Source organism: Spermophilus citellus, assembly GCF_964194105.1.
Source record: "Spermophilus citellus genome assembly, chromosome: 10".
In the NCBI taxonomy this organism is placed as follows: Eukaryota; Metazoa; Chordata; class Mammalia; order Rodentia; family Sciuridae; genus Spermophilus; species Spermophilus citellus.
Window position 1 is genome coordinate 72,609,283 of NC_138197.1, and position 14,818 is coordinate 72,624,100.

At 43.5% G+C, this 14,818-nt stretch overlaps 2 protein-coding genes across 20 annotated transcripts in view; one reads left to right on the forward strand and one right to left on the reverse strand.

Annotated features, from left to right (window-relative positions):
- Positions 1-7,878, reverse strand: part of CSAD (cysteine sulfinic acid decarboxylase) — a 28,254-nt gene extending 20,376 nt beyond the window's left edge. For 4 of the 14 annotated variants that reach the window (XM_081310421.1, XM_081310423.1, XM_081310422.1 and 1 more), the window contains exon 1: positions 7,607-7,862. In XM_081310421.1, coding sequence (XP_081166547.1) covers positions 7,607-7,629 — 23 coding nt within the window. In that variant the 5' untranslated portion in view covers positions 7,630-7,862. The other 10 variants (XM_081310413.1, XM_081310425.1, XM_081310416.1 and 7 more) reach the window with 7 other exon arrangements.
- Positions 6,178-14,009, forward strand: ZNF740 (zinc finger protein 740). Of its 6 annotated transcripts, none has more exons than XM_081310430.1 (7): positions 6,299-7,224; positions 8,063-8,377; positions 11,203-11,352; positions 11,695-11,784; positions 12,253-12,376; positions 12,667-12,785; positions 13,062-13,762. In XM_081310430.1, the coding sequence occupies exons 2-7, from the start codon at positions 8,369-8,371 to the stop codon at positions 13,062-13,064; spliced, it is 495 nt and encodes a 164-aa protein (XP_081166556.1). In that variant the 5' UTR covers positions 6,299-7,224; positions 8,063-8,368; the 3' UTR covers positions 13,065-13,762. The 6 variants fall into 6 exon arrangements, with proteins under 6 accessions (XP_081166557.1, XP_081166556.1, XP_081166553.1 ...); XM_081310427.1 differs by lacking the exon at positions 13,062-13,762 and adding an exon at positions 13,771-14,009 and having other exon boundaries at positions 6,319-7,224; positions 8,063-8,575; XM_081310426.1 differs by lacking the exon at positions 13,062-13,762 and adding an exon at positions 13,771-14,009 and having other exon boundaries at positions 6,324-7,224.
- The last annotated feature ends 809 nt before the right edge of the window (positions 14,010-14,818 follow it).

Below are 14,818 nucleotides of genomic sequence, written 5' to 3' on the forward strand. Positions count from 1 at the left end.
CTCACAGGGAGGAAAAAATATTATTGGCACAACTGGTATAATCTGACTATGGGTAGTACCATAAATATTAGTATTAAATCAGTATTAACTTTCCTGCATTGATAATTGTATTAGACTATATAAGAAAACATTCTTGTTAGAAAATATGCTGAAACATTCAATAATAAAGAGGCATGGTGTCTGCAATTTTCAGACAGTTCAGAAAAAGACAATACTGTGTATATGCATATACAGGCATTTTAAAAAATATCAGTTTATTGAGATATTATTCATATACCATAAAATTCATTATTTTTTTAGATGCTGCTGAACCTTTATTTTATTCATTTATTTATATGCGGTGCTAAGAATTGAACCCAGTGCCTCACACATGCTAGGCAAGCACTCTGCCACTGAGCCACAACCCCAGCCCAAAATTCCTTTTTTTTTTTTTTTTTTTTTTTTTGTGATGCTAGGGCTTCACACATACCAGAGAAACTCTCTACCACTAAGTTACATCCCCAGCCCAATAAAGATCATTCTCCTTAAGTAATTTAGTGTTTTTGTTTTTGTATTTTCCCAAAATAGTACATGGGTCACCACTATTTAATTCCAGAACATTTTCATTACCTGCAAAAGAAACCTATACCCATTAGCATTCACTTCTTGTAGTTTGTTTGCAATACTGGGGACTGAGCACAGGGGCATTTTTTAATTTTTTGAGATAGAGTGTCCTTAAGTTGCCCAAACTAGCCTCAAACTTGTGATCCTCCTGCCTCAGCCTTTTGAGAAGCTTTACAGGTAAATGCTACCCTGTCTACCTAGTTAATATTTTAATGTCTTTTTGAGTCTTTTAATAAATCCACTGGGGGCTGCAGATGTGGCTCAGTGGTAAAATGTCTGCCTGGCATGTGTGAGGCCCTGGGTTGGATCCCCAGCTCCACACACATAAAAAACAGAACAGGGAAGCCAGACATGGTGGCATACACTTGTAATCCCAGCTACTCAGGAGGCTAAGACAGAAGGATCACAAGTTTTCAGGCCAGTCTCAGCAATTTAGTGAGGCCCTAAACAAATTAGTGAGATCCTGTCTCAAAATTAAAAATAAAAGCGCTGGGGATGTGGCTCAAGCGGTAGCTCGCTCGCCTGGCATGCGTGCGGCCCGGATTTGATCCTCAGCACCACATACAAACAAAGATGTTGTGTCCGCCAAAAAATAAATAAATAAATATTTTTAAAAAATTTAAAAATAAATAAATAAATAAAAAGGACTGGGGATGTAGCTCAGTAGTAAACCAACCATGTGTTCGATTCCCAATGCCCCACACTATATATTTATATATACATATATATACATATATATACATATATATACATATATGTATATATACAGTTATTACCGGGCACTAGAATTATGGATGATTTAAATTTTCTTTATTTATAAACTTCCATATTTTTATAACTTTATATAAAAATTTCATATTACTTATGTAACTAAAATAAAGATATTTCAAAACAATTTTAAAAATTAAGAAGGAATTAAGGGGTCATAAGAATTCTAAAACAGCTGATAGCTGTGGCATACACCTGTAATCTCAGTGGCTCAGCAGACTAAGATAGGAGGCCAGCCTCAGCAACTTAGCCAGGTCCTAAGCAACTTATTGAGACCCTGTCTCAAAATTAAAAAAAAAAAAGGAGGTGGGGTACTAGGTGTATAGCTCCGTGGTAAAGTGTCCCTGGTACCAATCCCCAGTACCAAAAAAAAAAAAAAAAAGTTTTTTCCCTAAAACATACACATTGCTAGAATCAAGGAATGTCCCTTGTTTGGTTTCCCAACTTCTCTATCCACTATCATCAAAGGTCTAGCAGGTGGCAAAGGGAGACAGACACTGCTCATTTTCATTATGCAACCCATGCTGGTTCACAGAGGGGAAAGGGTTCAGCTTGTTCAGCAAACATCGACTGTCTACTTCTGCCGCCTGGTTGGCACTGCCCCAGGTGCTTGCTGTGTATGTGCTGTGGACTCCAACCAGCAAGCCAGCAAGGGAGCTTGGGATGCAAACTGAAGGCATGATTACCACCACAGAGTAGTGCACTCACCAAGGAAAGGTAGGACTGCTTCATTCTGCTCTGCTGGCCCAACCCAGGCTTCCAGGAGCAAATACTCAGACTCATGAGATGATAGAGAACAGGAGCCAGAAAAGACTACTCAGGAACATTATACCTCGATTTGGTAAAAGGATGGGGTGGGCCTGAGTTGGGGAAAGTCACAGAGCAGGAGTCCTGCCTGGGGGCAAAAGGATCTGACAATTGCAATTGCCCTCCCCTCTTTTTTTTTGGTATTGGAGACTGATCCCAGGGGTACTCTACCAGTGAGCTACACCCCTAGCCCTTTTTATTTTGAGATAGGGTCTCACTAAATTGCCCAGGCTAGCCTTGAACTTTCAATCCTCCTGCCTAAACTAGGATTACAGACTGATTACAACTAGGATTACAGGTGTACACATCCATGGCCGGCTGGCAGTGCCTCTTAAAGTGCTTTCAACCAGAGTCTTGCACAAAGGCTATCAATAAACATTTGCTGAATTCATCAACTATTTATAGGTACTGAAAATACCACTGCATTCCACTTATATTTGATTCCCATCATCCAGGAATCTGTACTGATGGTAACTTGATTTGCAAAGGGTTTTTTTTTTCCCCCTACTGAAAGCCCTCTAATCCATTATCTCATTGATACTCATAACGGTACTAGAAATTAGATAGGTATTCATTCATTCTTGTCTTCAAAATGAGGACTCTTGGGCTGGAAAGAGTGAATTAATTTGTCCAAATTACAAAGGCGGTATAACCAATTTTCGCTAACTTCTAGGCTAGTCTTTCTACATTAGGTCTGGTCTCACTATTTCTTCCCATACACACACACAAGAACTGCAGCCAATATACAAATATTTGTGAAAATATACAACAACCAGAATACCAGAAGAAAGTACAGGAAAATATTTTTTTTTAAAGAGAGAGTGAGAGAGGGAGAGAGAGAAAGAGAGAGAGAGAATTTTAATATTTATTTTTTAGTTATCGGCGGACACAACATCTTTGTATGTGGTGCTGAGGATCGAACCCGGGCCGCAAGCATGCCAGGCGAGCGCGCTACCGCTTGAGCCACATCCCCAGCCCAGGAAAATATTTTAATAATATTGAGGTAGCATGACACAAAAATTCAAAAGCCACAGATTTTTTTAAATTTTTTTTTAATATTTATTTTTTAGTTTTAGGTGGACACAATATCTTTATTTTATTTTTATGTGGTGCTGAGAATCGAACCCAGTGCCTTACACATTGAAGGCGAGCGCGAGCCACTTGAGCCACATCCCCAGCCCACCACAGACAGATTTAACAATGTGAAACTTTAAAAATTTTGTGTAAAGAGACACCATGAAAGTGATGAAAGCTTATTCACAGCTTTCTATTTCTCACTCATAATTTTAATCACTCAAATGTTTTCAAAATATTCTTTGTGCCAGGTGAAGTGAGCACCTAGAAACCCAGAGACTCAGGAGGCTGAGGCAGGAGAATTTCAAATTCAAGGCCAATCTCAGTAATAGACCCTGTCTCAAAAATAAAATAAAAAGGTTTTGGGGCCTGGGTTTGTGCCTCAGTGGCAGAGCACTCGCCTAGCACACATGAGGCACTGGGTTCAAACCTTAGCACCACATAAAAATGAAATAAAAATATTGTGCCCACCTACAACTAAAAAAAGAAAAAAAAAAGGTTTGGGGGTATAGCTCAGAGGCAGAGTGCCCCTGGGTTCAATCCCCAGTACCAAAACAACAGCATCCAAAAAAAAAAAAAGAATGTTCTTTGCTCTTTTTGCAATTATTCTTTTTCATGTCAATTTTAAAAAACATTTTTAGTTGCAGATGGACATAATACCTTTATTTTATTTATTTATATTTATGTGGTGCTGTGGATTGAACCCAGTGTCTCACACATGTTAGGCAAGTGCTCTAGCACTAAGCTACAACCCCAGCCCTCCATATCAATTTAAAAATCAGCTTAAGAGCTGGGATATAGTTTAGCAGTAGAGCTAAATAATAATCCCCACTACCCCCCCCCCAAAAAAAAAGTAAAACAATTAGTTTAAATTCCATGCAAAAGGGCTGGGGTTGTGGTCCAGCAATGGAGTACTACTTAATTTAGCACTCGCCTGGCACATGCAAGGCCCTGGGTTTGATCCTCAGTACCACATAAAAATAAATAAATAAAATAAAGATATTGTTTCCAACTACAACTAAAAAATATTTTTAAAAATTCCATGCAAAATCATGTCTTAACTAGAATTTAGTTTACCTTAATCTACAGCAAGAATTGATATCCCTATAAAACTATGACTACTACAAAACTACAAGACTACTATGTCTTCCTACTAATGGACATAATAAAATGTCATCTAATTAGGCCTTTATGATTTCATTACAATAGCCTGTTTTGTTTTGTTTGTTTTTTCTTTTTCAAGACAGGGTTTCTTTTTTTTTTAGAGAATGATTTTTTTTAATATTTATTTTTTTAGTTTTTGGCGGACACAACATCTTTGTTTGTAGGTGGTGCTGAGGATCGAACCCAGGCCACACGCATGCCAGGCGAGCGTGCTACCGCTTGAGCGCCCTCAAGACAGGGTTTCTTCACTATGCTGCCCATACTGGCATAGAGCTCTCAATCCTCCTGCCTCAGCCTCCCATGTTGCTAGGACTACAGGCATGAGCCATAGCACCCAGGTTGGTTTTCTCAACATATGACTGTGGCAGGAGCCTGAGGCAGTAGGATTACAAGCTGGAGGCCAGCCTCAGCAACTCAGACCTCCAACAATTTAATAAGACCCTGTCTCAAAAAGTATAAAGGAATGAGGATATAAGTCCCTGGTAAAACACCCCTTGGTTCAATCCCCACTACCAAAAAATAAATAAATCTGACTTTCAGTTCCCTATTAAAATTTTTTCTAGAAATGTAATAGTTTTACTATAAATGAGATTATTCTATGACATTTCATGGCTATTGTTTTTATATTTTACTTATATAATTTGTTCTCATGCTGGAGATTGAACTTGGGTGCTTTACTACTGAGCTACACTTCCAGTCCTTTTTTTTTCTTTGTATCAGGGATTGAACTCAGGGGCATTCAACCACAGAACCATATTGGCAGCCCTATTTTGTATTTTATTTAGAGACAGTATCTCACTGAGTTGCTTAGCACTTCCCCATTGTGGACGCTGGCTTTGAACTCAGGATCCTCCTGCCTCAGCCTCCCAACCTGCTGGGATTCCAGGCCTGCACCACCATGCCCTGCTCATTTCCAGTCCTTTTTATTTTTGATTTTATATAATTTTTATTTGTTAATCTTACATCTGGCTATGTTGCCGAAATCTAATATTAATTTTACTATTTCGTCAGCTGTTTCTCTTTATAAATAAATATATTAACATAATGAGACTTTTTTTTAAAGGTTTTTTTTTAAAGAGAGAGAGAGGGAGAGACAGAGAATTTTTTAACATTTATTTTTTAGTTTTCGGCGGACACAACATCTTTGTATGTGGTGCTGAGGATCGAACCCGGGCCACACTCTCGAGCTACTGCTTGAGCCACATCCCCAGCCCAACATAATGAGACTTTTCGGTGCCCTCATTTTTAATTGATATACAATAGAATATTAGTGTTAATGGTAAACATTCTTGACTTGTTTCTCTTGTTGATAGGAATGTTTCAAATAATTGTCAATAAGAAAAAGATAATTTTTTTAATGGGCAAAGGATATGAATAGGCAATTTACAAAAACAATTAAAATGGTCAAAATGCAATAAGAGTTTTTTTGGTTTTTTTTTTTTTTTTTTTTTTTTTTTTTTTTTTTTTTTTGGTACTGGGGATTGAACCCAGGCCAGGGATGTAGCTCAGAGGGACTAAACCCAGTTGCTATGCAACTGCTGTACCGCTACGCTACACTCCCCCGCCCCCTTTTTTTGTAATTAAAGATTTATTTCTGGAAATGTTTTGCTCTCTCAATCTTATTCAATTTTGGGATGATACTAAAAGCACAAAGAACTTGCTTTCAATGGCCCAAAATGTTGACAGGTTGGGGAAATAAAATTTGTGTACAAAAGTTGATTGGGAATTCTTGTTTTGTTTCATCATAAGCATTTTTTCTTTAATAGAGCCATCAATTTTCCTAAGCTCACAACCTGATAGCACCTACAGCAGAAATTAGGTCTTAAATGGAATCAACATTTCCTTCAGTAAAGTGCATCTTTAGCGAGACCCCTCCCTAACAGCTTAAGTTTGGAGTAGAATTTGAAGATGGGTTCAATTTTTCCATTTTTCTAATTCAGCCCGGCCCAGGGACCAAAACGCATGTCCAACTGTCCAACGAGTTTTGTTGGAAACTAAGGTAAGTTCTATGTCCTATTCCAGCGAATTCAGAGCTAGATAGCCTGGAATAAAAATAAAAGGTAACCAGGGTGTCCTCTGACTTCTGCGAGGACATGAGCATGGCAGCCTCGGGCTACTCAAGGAACTCCTTCGAGACACTTATTTTCAGATTATGGTTGGGTTTACAAGGCAGGACTGTGCAAAGAAAGTTAACTCCTCCCAGCTGACCCTAAAATCTGCGGATCTGGGCCCGATAGCAAACTCAGGGAAAGACAAACCTGACCGAGTTAAAGGAAAAGATCGGAAGTGTCAACTATCTGGCTTCTACTTAGGACTCCGAGCCCAGAAGCGACGGAAGGGAAAGAAGTCGCACTGTTTCAAAGAGTCTTAGCCAGCTCTCCCAAGAAGCCCTCTCAACCAGCGCCTGGAGATTTCACAGATCCCATTCCTGCCCTCAGTCAAGATGGCGTCCCGGGCTCGCATTCGCCACGGCGCACGCGCCAGCCCTCCGGCCCGCCCTCCTCCCATCCTCCCGCGCGCCTCATCGCCGGCTCGCCAGCTGCAGCACTCCGCGCGTCCCCAGCCTCACCCCTTTTCTGGCTGTCCCCGCCTGTCCAGACTCCCGAGCCCGGAAGTGGATGTTGCCGCTCGGCGGAGAGAACGAGGGGGAGGGGGAAGTGCTTCCGGGGAAACGGGCCCCAGGTTGGTGTTTGTAAACTTGCCTCGGTCCCGGCGGGGACAGCGGCGGCCGCAGGGTTGGCACGGAGTGTTGGGGCCTGGAGGAGGCGCCGCGCGGCTGGGGAGGCAGCGGGAAGTCGTGCCTGGCAGGTAGGCGCACGCCCCAAGGTGCGCAGCGTCGTCCAGGCGGACGGCAGCGCTTCAGCAGCTCGCAGGCCGTGGGACGCCGCGCGGGAAGGGGGAGGGGAGGGGAGGAGGGGCGCGTGGCGAAAGGAGGGGGTCTAGGGGAGAGCCGCGCGCGCACCGCCCCCCGCCGGCGCCTGCCGCCGCGTCCCCGGCCCTGGAGACGAAGGCTCGCTTGTAAGGGACGCGGGCGCGAGCACGCACCTCGCGCTATGCTCTGCGCTCTCGTCTTTTCGGCTCGGTTGGTGCGGCGGACGCTGCGGCTGCCTGTCTGGGTGGCTGGAGGGAGGGAACGCGCTATGCCTAGCTTTGCCTGCCCGCCCTCCACCTCCGCAACGAGTTTACGTACCTTGGGGCAGACTCAGAGAACATACACGTGTGGGCACTGCCAGTGTGGTTTCTGCCCGTCGCCTCAGCGCCCAGCGATGGCCCCCGAGCTTTCCTCCACCCCGGGTCTCTCAGCCTCTGTAGAGTGCCAGCTTTGCGGGCCGGCCCACTTGGCCCAAAAGCCCTGAAAGGCCTCCGCCCCCTTCTTCCATTCCTAAGATGGCAAATCCAAGCAGTAACCCTGTTGACAGAGTTACTCCCTAAGAGGTCCCTGTTACTTTTGCTTTTGTTGGCTGCCCCTCCTTGCCTACGAGACCAATTTCTTCTACTGACCTAGAAAGAACGCTCTCTTGACTCATGTCCTCTTTCTGAGCTTCAGAGTGCGCCCAGCAAAAAAAAAAAAAAAAAAAAAAGTTCACGTCACTCTATGGCCTGAGGATGTTGCACTTAAGGGCTCCATCTCCCTCTTTGGTTTCAGGTTTCTGGAACAAATCAAGAGCTAAATCAAGAGAATTCAACTGGAAAACCAAGACTAGCAGACTCTCTTTTCTTCAGACAACAGGCAGAAGCCAGAGAGACCAGGGATTCTTGGAACACCTGTTTTCCCTTTGGAGGACACAAAGTTCTTTTGGAAGACAAAGGCAGTTCAGTATGGCAGCAGGACTGAGAGGACATGAGGGAGCCATTACTGTGATTTGGTGACAGTTCTTCAAGAGGCAGTGTCTTAAGGAAAGCTGGATCAAGGAACTCCTGAACTTTGGGTTGCATTAAGTGAAAAGTCAGCATGGCTCAGGTAAAAAGCTCTAAAGTCCTCCTTCAAGATCACTGGGAAGCCTCTTTGCAGTTACACTCTTGAATGCTGCCCTAGTCAACAATATTGACCAACCCAGTGAGCCAAGCTCTGTATTAAACACCAGGGGGAGATCTAGAGGAAGGAAAGGAGACAGGCCACAGCCCCTGCCTTCAGGGAGCTTCCAGTCAAATGAAGGAGGTAGGCTATACTGCATCACAGGCACTAATGAAACTTTTGCAAAGCAACATGTACTCAGTGTGCATTTGGTACATTAAGAGCTGAGGGGCATAAAAGAGTACGTAGTCTGGTGAATGCTTCGTTTGTTGTTGTTGTTTTTCCAACAGGAATTTATTGAGCTCCTGTTACATGCAAGGCATTGTGCTGGAAATACAAAGATGAATAAGATTGGTCTTGTCCCCAGTAAGCTTCCAGGCTACTTGGGTTTGGGGGGAAGGGAGGGAAAGACAGTCTATTATTTTTATATTCACAATGCATAGTGGCTGACTAGTAGTAGAGACTGAAACTGTTGATTGAAGGAATGTACAAAAAATAGACATATATACACCGCAGAGTGATACTTCTGCCTAGATGGAAGAAGATGAAGCTTGAAGAATGCAAAGGATTTTGCTAGATTAACAAACAGAAGGACAATCAGACAAGGGGTACTATGTAGACAGAGGCTTAGACTAAAAGAGAATGTGAGGAGGTACAAGGTGTGCAGGTAGTTTTGGTAGTTACGAAGCAAAGGGTTTAAATGGGTATAATTTGGGAGATAGAGTAGATAATGATGATGGGGGTGTTTTCCTGGAGAAGTAAGCAGAGTATGACCCCAGGGCCTTTTATGCCTTCCTGAGGAATTAGATCTTATTTATAGGGAATGAGGCCTCCCTAAATAGTGTTAAGCAACAGAATAACATCAAATCACTGTGTTTAGAAGGTAATTGTCATTGTGTAAGTGGAGATGGATTGGAGGGACAGGATGACCAGATAGCCTGTTGTAGTCATCTAGGTGGAAAAGCTTTGTGCACACATTCCCAGAGCTGCTTCTAGCTTTCTTCCAGGGAACCTCCCCTACCAGTCTCACCAGGATGGCAGCCTGATTATAGTATAATTGGCTTTCTTCCAGCTGCTTCTGCATGCACAGCTTCTTCCTTTCCCTGCAGAGTAGAAACCCTTTGGTTTCTTCTTCCTTTGTCTGTTTGCGGCCCATTCTACACATTAAGTTCATTCTTTTAAAAGATTGCCTTTCACTAAACACTAACTCTGTGCTAAGCACTGCCAAGCATTTTACATTTTAGTTTAGTTCTCTTCGACCCTATGAGAATAGGCACTATTTATTTAGCTTAAAAAATGGAATAACTTGCCCAAGATAACAGTACAAACAGCAGTGATAAGATTTTTGACTCTGGACCTTTCACTCCAAAGTGTCCCTGAAGGTGGGAGAAGGGATCCCAAGATACACTGATCATTTACAAAGAAAGGAATTTTTTTATAAATTTGGGAGTTTACTGACCAACTATTTAAGTTTTTTTATCAGTAAAAGAAACATATATCGAGTGATACTAAACAAAGTCAGTTTGAAGAATACAGCAGTGAAAATAGGTTATTTGCTTAAATATATCTTGTTTAAGTAACTTGTCAAATTTATGTGGAACAGAGAATATGAAAAAATGTAGATATGCATACATATAAATGGCCTAAGGAGTCAAAAGAAATTGTTTATTCAACTTCAGAATCCTTCCAAGTAGTTTAATTTTTACATCTGCTGTAACTGACAACACTTATTAATATTTAAAGAGAAATAACCTCTGCTGGGTTTCTGATCTCGCGACTAAAAGGCTCAGGGGTCACTCCAGTTAAACTGGGCTAACTGGGCTGCACGAAATAACCACACAGAAGACACAATACCTTTTTCTTTGGAGTCACTGTGACAGCTCCTCTGACCTTAAGGGTCCACAGAAAGAGAGTGAGAGCATGTGCTGACCCCTTTTATTGAGGATAAGCTATTCAAATGAGGCAAGGGGTCAGATTTCAGAGGGCTGAGTATCTTCTTGATGTCAGCTGTTAGCAGGTTGACTGACTCCTGGGTAGGCCACACCCAAGGGCACAGTAAGAGAAGGGGACACATACAAGGCACTTCCATGGAAGATTCTATCCTAAACCGGGCAAGGGGTTATATTACAAAGGAACAAGTGAGCATAGCTTCACTCATGGGGCTGTAGCAAGACACACCCATGCATGAGACATCGACCCTCAGACCCAAGAAGGGTGGGGAAAGCTGTGCCACATTTCTGCGACTGAGCGCCTCAGCACCCAGCCGGGGAGTGTAACTCAGTCACATGTAAGGTTGGTCTCTCACAAACCTCCTAGAATATATAGCTGGTACCAACAAGGTCTGCCAATCAGAAATGGGCTCTGAAATTGAGAGCTTTTGAGAGAGGAGAAAAGTCCTCTAGGCATTTCCTATTTCTGTGGGTAATCTTGACACATCTCGTATGGACTCAGTGTTAAGGCCTAGAAATACTTTCAAAGTAATTTGTAGCCACATACACTGTACCTAGCACAGTACTGCTGACAAAAGTGTTGATACTGCTTGATTATTAATTTCATGTGTGTTTTAATGCTGAAGAACAACAGAAAAGGAACTGGTGAGATGAGTTGGGGAGGATCTTGAAGGAAGGAGGGTTTGGCAGTGAGGAGGGCTGCTCCCTGGAGAGAAGCAATTTGTCTGTAGCTGGGTGTAAAAGGCAGTTCTATAGAAGATGGCAGCCTGTTTTTGCCCTGCCTTGCCAGGTGATCTGACACCTCCTCTCCTTTCAACTTAGGCAAGTCTCCTGGCTTGTGAAGGCCTAGCAGGTGTGAGTTTGGTTCCCACTGCAGCCAGCAAGAAGATGATGCTGAGCCAGATTGCCAGCAAGCAGGCCGAGAATGGCGAGCGGGCAGGTAGCCCTGATGTGCTGAGGTGCTCGAGTCAGGTACAGCACTTGAGTCCACTGTGGTGCTTGGGGTTCGGGTGGCCCAAGCTTTGTGCCAGGAGACATCAAGCTTTGATTCCTCAGCGCTTCTGTTTAGGAAAGTGGGAAAAGGGAGTAAGCTGGGGAATGAATGAATGTAGATATTTTAGAGAATTGAGGAAGGTCTTTTTATACAACAACCCCTTGAGACCAAGGTACATGGAGAGAAACAGAAGAGTACTTTTTCTAAGCCTTTGGAGCAGGTGGTTACCTGTCATTTAAAAATTGTCAGAAAGTAGTATCTGGTCTCTTATATTGTGTTCTGAGATGGACTGTGAGTTTAGGTTTGATTTGTCTTCAAAGGGCCACCGAAAAGACAGTGATAAGTCCCGGAACCGGAAAGATGATGACAGCTTGGCTGAGGCTTCTCACTCAAAAAAGACTGTTAAAAAGGCAGGTAATGGGGTAATCCCCCAAACCAGTACAGTTTAGTAATGGGGTAATCTTTTCTTTCCACTGTGATTCTCCCTGGAACTTTCCCTAAATGCTTTCATCCTTCATAGCCAGTGTGTATCCCTTGATTTCATCCAGAGTCCACTTTACTAGTTAATACCTACCCTTGCTGAAACATCATTGGTACAGGTCAGGGAAGATGATTTATACTGTTCCCTAGGGCAGGGAGAGACTAACTCCAGCTCAGGTCATGCTCAGACTGTTGAGTGTAACAAGACAGGCATCTTACCCACTCTACCTCCTTTCCCAGAGGAACTCTTAACCCTGAGGAATGTGGGAGATGTTGGCATCTTTAGATATCATCAGAGAGGTTCTTCATCCAGCAGCTGAAAATGGACCCAGAGTAGAATGGTCTCTAGGAAGAGGGCAGAGGAATAGCCTCATGACATGCCTGATTGTTGCCCCCAGGTGGTGGTAGTGGAACAAAACGGTTCTTTTCAAGTAAAGATTCCAAAAAATTTTATTTGTGAACACTGCTTTGGAGCCTTTAGGAGCAGTTACCACCTCAAGAGGCACATCCTTATTCATACTGGTAAGTCTCTTGTTTATATTCACAGGGGGAGAATAGTCTATAACTTTTGTTCTGTGAAAAGATATACCTGTTTAGTTGGGTTTACCTTCCAGGGGAAGCATTAGAAATGGAGGAAGTGGATAAGTAAATGAGGTATAAAGAGTGCATAGCTCTGTTTCTGGTGTCACTGAGACCAGCAGTTTTGGGGATCTCTCCACTATATTATAGCTTAGATGACTAAGAAGATAGCTGGAACCATGTCCCTACCACATACACCTCTTGACATTCACTTCTGTCTCCACCTGGGTTAGGTGAGAAACCATTTGAGTGTGATATATGTGATATGCGATTCATTCAGAAGTACCACCTGGAACGCCACAAGCGTGTACACAGTGGTGAAAAGCCTTACCAGTGTGAACGGTGTCATCAGGTAAGGCTCACACATCATCCAGCCCCATTACGGCCCCATAAACTTCCTTATCCAAGAACCTGGGCCAGGCCCCACTCCTGCCTAACAAAGGGGCCACCCAGTGTTCCTTGCCATAAAAGATGAACCTCAGGATGAGGTTCATCCCTCTGGCCTCATGCAGCTGCTTAGGGGGAAGGGCTAGAATATTAAAATAATAATAGCCTTTCTTGAGCACTTAATCTGTGCCAGGTACTGTGAGAACATACTTTACATAGATATTTTTTGTTTGTTTTTTAGTAAATCTTCACATTAACTCCATAAAGTAGCTGTGTCGTCCTCATTTCAATTATGGGGAAATTGAGATTCAGAGAAGTTAAGTTTTCCAGGGACACAGCAGATCAAGGGCAGAGCCTGGATTCAGTCCGACTTGAGAGCTCCTGCACTTTGGAGGAAGAGATGTAATCTTTGCCCTGAGGTCAGCATCTGATCTGATGAGAATGTCAATGCCAGGACCAAAACAAGACAAGAACAAGAGATGAGAATGATAGTAGTAACACTTCCTGGATGCTTTGCTAGGTCTCGAGCTTTGTTCTGTACTCTTAAATGGAATCTTCCAAATGCTAGAGTGAAAGTCCCATGAGGGCAGTGACTGTCCTTCTCACTCACCACCCTGTCCTCAGCCCCAAGAACTGTACCTGCCTTGAGATAGATGCTCAGTAATATTTGATGAACAAAGCAGCTATGGTGTGATTAGGAACATTTAGCCTCATCTTACAGATAGAAGAGTATGCAGATTCAGGGCTGTGAAATAACTTGCCAGGGTCACACAGCTCCTAAGTGGTAGAGTCAGGATTCGGTGCCAGGGGCTCTGGCTCCAACAACCGCTTTCTTAACCACTGTGCTTGTGTCATCTGCACATGTTGAGAGGAAGTAGAATATGACATATGCCTTCTATGTGAAGGAGCTTGTTAATGGGCCACTGAGTTTTTCCTCCCTTTTTTCTCAGTGTTTTTCTCGGACAGATCGATTACTCAGACACAAACGGATGTGCCAAGGGTGCCAGTCGAAGACTTCTGATGGGCAGTTTTCTCTTTAGGCGCAAGGGGTCCTGGGTGGTGGGAGTGATCAGAAGAATCTACAGAAGAGTGCACACCCTTTCTGGTCTGATGGTCCCACCACCACCCCATCTGAATCTGTCCCCCTCCTGGAGGAGTGGACCCAGGAGACCAGAAGAATGCATCGGGACAGTGGCTTCAGAGCCTCAGCTCTGTAAATAATCTGAGACTATGAGTATCTCGGGGAAGTTCCTACAGCATTCCTGGGTAGGGGAGCTAGTCCCTGGACCCTTGACTGAGGTCATAAGTGAGGACTCAAGGTACAGGACCAAGACTGAAGTGTGGCTCCCACAACCTTGGACTCCAGCTGGCAGCTGAAATGGAAAAGATTGGGAAAGGGGATTTGTTTGTTGTGTTCTTATTTTTGTTTATCCAAAAGCAATTTCAGCAGGTAAACTATGGACACAGGTAATCTGGAGGCTTAAAGTCCTGATCCAGAAGCAAGGACTGTGGCTAGTCCAGCCCTATCCCAAGATTGAGTTATAGTGGATCCTGAACGTTCCACAGTCCTGCACCTCACCTCCTATTTGAAGGAGAATAGGATCAGGGATGGCAGCTGAGCTTACTTTGACTTTCTTATACACTGTAGGGACAAAAGTGAAGACAGTGGGAGGAGCAGACAAGGGCTGGGTCCAGGAAGAGTGAAGAGTACTGCTTACCTCCTCAAGAGCAAGAATGTGCACATGGGTGTTGTAATGGCCCATGTTGCACCATTCGTGATGGGATCAGCTCAAGTGCCTTCTGGAGGAAACTTGGGTGACAGTGGTCCATGAGAAGCCCTTTCCTTCTCTCTGGGCAATTGGTCTTGTATATGGTTTATGGCTACCTCACTGTCATTGACTCCTAAAGCCAGACAGAGGTGTTGAGCAGGGAGTCAAGGATGTTAAAGTGGGTTCTCTTCTTGTGTCCTCTAAGGAAAACCCAAGACTAGTCCCAAAT